Below are 7,977 nucleotides of genomic sequence, written 5' to 3'. Positions count from 1 at the left end.
ACATGGCACAAAAATGAGCTTCTGGTTACAGGTTGTAAACAATCATATGACAGTGTTTGAGTTTAATATTAGCGTTCTGCTTGTGTGCATTTTTTGAGTTGTGAGTTTAATTCTTCCTAATGTGTGCGGCAGGATTAACTTTACTGAGAATATTATTACTCCATCAGAGACTTACGTTCTTCACTCTTGTAACTGTTAAATTTTCTATATTTAAATGGGACATTATAAGTGTAGCCCTGATATGGTTATTAATGAAGTTACTGTATATGTGAATGTGTCCTTTTAAGAGTTACAGGGAAAGTAAAGTTTGTCGATTGTGAAAAAGTTTAATATATTGTGATCTGGTGTTTTTGCCCATCAGGACTGTTCTGTGATTTGTGAACGGTTCCCTTTGCTGAAATGATCAACCGTGTACAGGATGAATCTGAGAAAATTGTTTGCCTTGACCAAGGACATACAGGTTGATACGTTTTAGTTGGCTTCTTACGAGTGAAGGGGCTATTTGTTGTTTCATAGGCCACAATGTGCCCAAGACACATCTTAGTCCTGAAGCAGGTTTGGATTTGTCTGACTGGTGTGTGTTTGTTTACATGTATATTCTTTTACTGATTAACATAATTTTTTTACCCCTGCTCGGAGTGTGGTCGCCTGGTATGCACTCTGCTGGGGATAGAGCTACATGGACAGCCCGGTGACCCATGTTACTGCTGTCGATGAGGCCGGCTGGAGCTGTTTTTAAAATACTAACTACTGTTGTTCCAGTCAGCTTTATGATTGGGTCTTCTTCAGTTAACTTTTTGAAGACCTCGGCAGTGTTGGGTCTGTGGTAAACTCGAAAATTGTGCTTATAAATTATTTTCTCAGGAGCTCCTGGTTGCTTAATTCCACTCAACATTATTTATATTGTTTATTTTGGGGAATAAAACAAACAACCCAAACAACAATACTAGCATAGTATGTGCTTGTTTAATCGATCAGGCATACTTGCCAGAATATGAGTACAGATATGACACGACATATATAAGTACATTGAGCCGACATTGACATGATATATATAATTTAGTACATTGTGCCGATATATGACATGAAATATATGAGTAGATTGAGCCGACATATGACATATAAGTACATTGAGCCGACATATGACATTATATATCTGAGTACATTATGCCAAAATATGACATGATATATATAAGTACATTGAGCCGAAATATGACATGATATATACTGTTTAAGTACATTGAGCAGTATCAGTGAGCAGGATCATTAACAGAAGAGTGTGTAGAGAACTGAGTACACTTTGCTACATCTCATCTAATCAAACCCACACCCAAATGTCGCTGGAGATCACCGTCAGCTTTTATAGAATAATTAGAATATTCATTGTTTCATCACTATCATTTGCAAATCATACTGTGTTATATGTAGAAGGAAGATTTCTCTAAAGAAACAGAAAATTTGATCAGAATTAACTACAATATAACTGATTATTTAGAATCTTGTCATATTTCAATAGAAAGAAGTCATGGTTCTACAAAGCAATTTTTTAGATATTTGCTAAATATTATACATTCTATAGTATACTTTAATATGATAGAAGCAGCACATAATCAGGAGTCCAGATATAAAACAGTGTGAAAATGTGGCCATGGTTTAAAATGAAAAACAAACAAGTGCATGTGTGAGAAATGGAAAGGTTAATGAAAATTCCAGTGTATTATGCCAATTGCTGCAGTTAATGTTTTGAGGGAGGAAAAGAAGAAGGAGGAGGAGGAAGAGAAAGAAGAAGAAGAAGAAGAAGAAGAAGAAGAAGAAGAAGAAGAAGAAGAAATAATATATGGAAAAAAATTGTAGATATCTGAACAAAATTGTAAAGATCCAGTGCCTGGATCTAATGGAGCACTAATCTATTCACATATAGCAGTGTAAGATAAAGAAGGTAGGACCAGTGTAAATAAGAAGAAGGAGAAGAAAAAGAAGAAGTGAGAAAAGTGAAGAAGAAGGGGAAGAGGTGGAAGAAGTGGAAGAGAAATAAAGAAATATTCCAGCACTGTATGACTTAGCCCTTATGATGCTAAACTAAACAGATGAACTAATGTGATGGACTGAACTATTTTCACTAGAGACGTCTTCCTTAAACTGTGGAACTGCATCATCAGTGCTGGTGGCATCAGAGTGAAGACTAATTGTTGCATAAGTCAGACCTTCAGCCTCAGTCGAGAGATGTGTGGGTAACTGAACTGTAGAGAAGGTGTCCTGATCCGAGGGGATTGTGGGCAGTTGAGCATTGGAATAAACAGTAGAAGTTTCAGAAAGTTGTCTGGTGTCTTTAATCTCATTAAAAACAACAGGAACCTGAGAGCAAAGAGAACATATTGTGAGAAGAGATATCATAATGTGTACTTGTATTTAAAGAAAATATGTGTTGGAAATGAACACACACGCACACACACGCACACACACACACACACACACACACACACACACACACACACACACACACACATACACACACACACACACAAACAAACACACACATTCATAAAGAGAATTACCTCTTGGATGTTTCCTGAGCCTGGTACACAACACATGCCAAGAGAAGCTTAAAAAAAGCACTCAAAGAGTCAGTAGTTATTATTTCTGATGTTTATTTTTGAAATTATGATGAATCTTTGAACTTAATACCTTTGCTAGTGTGAATGGAAAAGTATTTTATAAGTTATGACTAGAAGGGTTACAAAAGTTCCACAGCATGCACCATAGCCTACAAACTTGGTCACCATGGACTACATTCCCCAGAACACACACATACTTCCCTGTGTCCTTGGCAGACTATGTATAATGAAAAATAACAAACAAAATTATAAAAAATGAACGCAGATTCAGGTTAGTATATTATATTCCTCAGGAGAGGGAAAAACTTAAATAGTTACTACAGTAACTGCCCTCCTCTGCTATATTAGAGTATGGTATAGCGTTCTTAAACAAATTCAAGACAAAAATGTGGCAAAGCCCCAGCTGAATTCACGGATCAGACCCACTCGGCCTGTCCTAGTGGGCATTACCTGTCTAATGTCAGGTTTTTGTACCTCGGTTGCCTTCACTGGGGCTTTAAATAAGTTAATTCTAAATTATTAAGCTTTCAAAAAAAAAGTAGCACCAATTTATCAGAATTTCAGAAAAACTGGCTTAATAAATACATTTCACAGAGACCAGATGTTACAGTAGATTTACTCTACAGATGACTACAAAGGTGTACTGCTGTTTTATTATATGCTCCAGTTTTCCCAGCAGATTATAAATTGACTTTTTAACACACAATACACAAGATTGAGCCTGAGCAAATCAGGCTGTACTGTATATATACTGTATTCTTATACAGTGGTTTAAATGATGGCCTCAGATTTGTTGCAGTTTTATTTAGCAACACTTTACCCACTAACTTATTCTCTTTCAGGTTCTCTTTTAAATCCGTCGTGTATTTATTAATCTATAGCATGTTGGTTGTTTTGTTCGCTCTTCTGGATTAATCTGGAACAGACTCACCGTGTCACTGATGCTCCTGCTGAATATGTATTTGAATAAATTGATGTTAACAGTGACAATACACACATTCACTTGTTCCTTGGGAGCTATTTTAAGCAGCCTTGTTAGCATGTTTGGGAACTTTTGCACAACAGTAATTTGAGTTTAGGATTGAACACCAGAATAATGATGCAGCAACTAGCGTTATAAATTAGTCATACTAAATATGTCAAACATTTGTTGTGAACATCATGTGCTGTGTGTGATTGGGTACCTTTAATTATGCGTCTCTTTCGTAGAGTCAGAATGAGGATTATAATTCCAATCAGAAGCAGCAGCAGAATTACAGACACAGTGATCACAGTGAAAGCTGGAAATCCTGGAAGAGAAACAGTCACTTTAACCTACAAGCTGATCAAGGGATTTAATGGATCAGATTCCTCAGTTATGTAGTTAAACTATGCATCTGAGCAGATTCACCAGCTGGAGGAGAAGCTGGAGTAAAGTCAGTAAAGTCAGACTGTGCAAACAGTCATGAAGCCTCTTCTATGAACTCTGATCTATATTCTTTCCATAGATTTTGTTTATTGGATTCAGGTAATGTGATTGTCTGGACCATTTTAGCCACTTTATTTTCTTTCTCTAAAACCAATTGAGAGTTTCCTTGGCTTTGTGTCCGGGATTATTGTCTTGCTAAAATGTCCCTTGTTTCACCCTAGTAGATGGCAGCAGATTTTTTTTTTATCAAGAATATCTCAGTACGTTTGTAAATACATCCTTCCTTTAATTATATGAAGTTTGCCAGCTCTGTACATAATCTTTGTATGGATTACTTGGGTTGTTACTGACATCTTCTGAAAACTTAATGTCAACAGCATCTTTATAAATATATAAAGCTGATGTGTTCAAAATTTATTTTACCCGCCGTATTATTTAGTCTGAAAGAACATAAGTCAGACTTTTATTAGATATTATCAGCTAGACCACATCAGTTCCAGAATTTAACAAGTTTCCTTCTAAAAATAACTTTTTATTTTTAGTTTGTTCTATTCACTAACTGCCAATAATATCACACACTAGTCTTAAAATATCATGAAAATATTTTAAAACTATATTTAAGGACTGTACTGAAATATGTTTTCTTCATATTTTGTATTTTCAGTGCTAATGATACTAGAGGTTTATTTTATAGTTTTATTTTTTGGAAGATAAAAATAAAGACTTTGGCAAGAGACACACCTCCTTTTACCAAATTTCTATCAGTTCCACAAGTTTCATTGTCCTCTAACGTGAGTTCTCTGATCATCACCCTGAGCTGATTTGGTGTCATAAAACAATGAGAATATAACTGAATTTACCAATTTGTTCTTATGTTATTATTTTGTCAACACAGCCTGCCCATGAACCCTTACAGAAATATTTTGGGGTTTGAGTACATTCTGTATCATACTCACTGGTGGTAAGGACTCCTTCTCCTGAAGACATCCTTTCATCTGTTACTGATCCTCCACCTAACAAAAGACCAAAAATCTCCACATTTAAGCAACATTAAATCCATAGGAGCAATCCTTCATGTAATGCTTCTGATCATAGTGAGTTTTATTTTGAAGTGCATTTCTTTACCCGAGATCATACCTGACAATGAACCCTTACAGAAATATTTTGGGGTTTGAGTATATTCTGTATCATACTCACTGGTGGTAAGGACTCCTTCTCCTGAAGACATCCTTTCATCTGTTACTGATCCTCCACCTAACAAAAGACCAAAAATCTCCACATTTAAACAACATTAAATCCATCTCAGGAAAACCTTCCTTCATGTAATGCTCCTGATAGTGAGTTTTATTTTGAAGTGCATTTCTATACCCGAGGTCATATCTGCCCATGAACCCTTACAGAAATATTTTGGGGTTTGAGTATATTCTGTTTCATACTCACTGGTGATAAAGACACCTTCTCCTGAAGACATCCTTTCATCTGTTACTGATCCTCCACCTAACAAAAGACCAAAAATCTCCACATTTAAAAAATGCTTCTGATAATAGTGAGTTTTATTTTGAAGTGAATTTCCTTACCTGAGATCAGACAGAGCACGAAGATGAGGAGGATCTTCATCCTGAGTTCACTCTCACAGATTTCTACACCAACTCCACTTCAGAAAGATACCAAAGTTCTGTAACTCCTGCTCCTGTTCTGTTACACACTGTTATTGTCTCTGTCTCTGTCCTTCTGTGTGAATATGTTGTGTCTTCATTTACATTTTCACAAGACATTATTGCAGTACTAACTTCCCTTTAGCTTTTATTGGAATACGCAGTGCAAAAATGCAATGCAAATGATTTCAGATTTTTTGACACAAAAATAAGTCTCTGGTCACTTACAGTGTGCAGTCAACTGTACATTTACAGCATTTGGCAGACACCCTTATCCAGAGTGACTTACATTTTACTCTCATTTTATACAACTGAGAAATTGAGTTTTGCTCAATATTCTGCTTGATAGACCTGTTACTCAAACTCTCCATGCAGTAGTCTAAAACTGTACCACCTAATCTAAAACACTCCAATCATATGAAGATGTTTCAGTGTTAAATAATAGCCTTCTGCATGTGAGCATCTTCTTCCCAATGTGATTTTATTTTTACTCTCAGCTCTCCAGTATTAACTTTACTGAGGATATTTATTACTCCACATCACTGTGAGATGCTCTATACTGTCATCTTCAGCACAAGGAATGTAACACAGAAAGATAAATACAGTTTAATCTGAAAAATCAGCATTAACTATGGAGGAATAACAATGTTAATGATGAGAGAGCAGGACTTTGTGCTTCCTGCCTGCTCACCACCTTCCCTGCTGTCTGTTTGTGAACACTGAGGGTTTAACACAATGATACTGTATATTGTGTCTCACACAATAGTGTGATAGTAATAGCAATAGAATAGTAGTGTACTAGTACACAATAGTGTATGTACTTATGTATGCAGGTATGCAAATAACTTCTGTATCTCATTGTAGATAAGGGTATCTGCGAATCGCTGTAAATCTATAAAATAAAATGTTGATATAATATTACACTGTGGTGTTTTGGTGTCAAGTTTAAACTTCAATATTCTGTTATTTTGCCACTTTCACCACAGTTATGATACTGTACTTAATTCTGTACCTTATTTGTTTGTTTGTTTGTTTGTTTGTTTGTTTATGTAAAAGAGGACAATGTACAATAATGTAAATGTACCCGAGTTAGCTCAAAAGTGCTAATTTTCATCGGCAGTCCTCCTGCCAAATGTGAAAAGGGCAACCTTAAAAATAATCAAAATTATAAAAATCCCAAAACAAAATTACATACAACACATTATAGTTAGCAAACACAATTCATGTAAAATAATTACAAATATATAAAAATACACACAGCAAGAATTAGTGCCCACAGGTTTGGCTCTCTACAAGCCATTTATTTGCATTCTTTTTGAATGAAAAGAATGACAAAGACTTTCTGATGGTTTCCGGTACTGTGTTCCGTTGCTGACCTGCCCTTACCGAGAAAACAGCCTGACCAAAAGACCAAATTTTTTTTTTTTTTTTTTGTGTTGACACCAGGAGCTCAGTCACCAGAAAAGAGTTCATGAACATCAGGGTTTCAGTCCCTACAGATTTATTTCACACCATCATCCACAAGTCTGTGAATGTACTGGACATCCTGGTGAAAGGTGCCCTCGACTGTGCACATGCAGTGAAATGCTGGAGGAGGGGAAATGTATCAGTGCGCTCTTTATAAATATATATATACACACACTGCAGCTGGGAATATCACTCTTCAGTATGCCTTGACTGTGTAAAATGATGGACAAGCAATATCATCTTTTGTCGTGTGCTTAAATTCCTCCATGAATTCGGCGTCCTAAGCCTGTGTAGAAACCTGCCAAATCTACTGACTAGTTTGTAATCATGGTACATGGTGGTGTGTGCCAATAAGTCCATTAAAGGGACCATATAGGTTTAAGTACCATATACCATATAAGGTTTAAGTACCATATAATTATACGTTTTTAAAAAGTTTGTGATTGGTTATCATGCTGCTAATGCAAAACTTATCCAGGACTAACGGTGATATTTGTGGGAAAGGACGAAAGAAATCTAGCAATGCAATGTGAAAGACACAAATGATCTATATTTAATAAACAAGATGGTAATTCTACAGGACTGAGAATCAATACTGCCATCTAGAGAAAATTTTAGTCAAAGTATTAATTTACAGGCATAATTTTGATATGTAATCGTTTAAATAAAGATGCTATTTTATGTTTTACTATTTTCTCTGCTAGAAACTATGTGCAATTAGAGAGTTTTTTGTATTTAACATCCTTGTCCTAGAGATGTACCAGCTCTGCGATACTAAAGAGAAGATGCCAACTCCAAGTGGTCTTTGAGGACAACAATCTCCTCTTCAATA

General features: G+C 35.7%; 1 protein-coding gene across 1 annotated transcript; it reads right to left on the bottom strand.

Moving 5' to 3' along the window:
• Nucleotides 1-967: 967 nt before the first annotated feature.
• On the bottom strand, nucleotides 968-6,187 carry LOC125141162. Its single transcript, XM_047813238.1, has 7 exons — nucleotides 5,601-6,187; nucleotides 5,464-5,520; nucleotides 5,221-5,277; nucleotides 4,980-5,036; nucleotides 3,800-3,904; nucleotides 2,556-2,602; nucleotides 968-2,355 (listed from the first exon to the last, which is right to left on the bottom strand). The coding sequence occupies exons 1-7, from the start codon at nucleotides 5,638-5,640 to the stop codon at nucleotides 2,080-2,082; spliced, it is 639 nt and encodes a 212-aa protein (XP_047669194.1). The 5' UTR covers nucleotides 5,641-6,187; the 3' UTR covers nucleotides 968-2,079.
• Nucleotides 6,188-7,977: the final 1,790 nt, after the last annotated feature.

The sequence above is a fragment of the Tachysurus fulvidraco genome, chromosome 5 (genome assembly GCF_022655615.1).
Source record: "Tachysurus fulvidraco isolate hzauxx_2018 chromosome 5, HZAU_PFXX_2.0, whole genome shotgun sequence".
Taxonomy (NCBI): Eukaryota; Metazoa; Chordata; class Actinopteri; order Siluriformes; family Bagridae; genus Tachysurus; species Tachysurus fulvidraco.
The sequence above is the reverse complement of the archived record's forward strand: the minus strand, read 5'-3'. Positions and strand labels throughout refer to the sequence as shown.

What these genes read in the sequence shown, in the direction of transcription:
- LOC125141162 (XM_047813238.1), bottom strand. Translation starts at nt 5,640, where the DNA reads ATGAAGATCCTCCTCATCTTCGTGCTCTGTCTGATCTCAG. An exon ending in AGAAGGTGTCTTTATCACCA is followed by an intron (nt 5,278 to 5,463) that starts GTGAGTATGAAA and finishes GTCTTTTGTTAG; the next exon opens with GTGGAGGATCAGTAACAGAT. An exon ending in AAAGAGACGCATAATTAAAG is followed by an intron (nt 2,603 to 3,799) that starts GTACCCAATCAC and finishes GCTTTTTTTAAG; the next exon opens with CTTCTCTTGGCATGTGTTGT.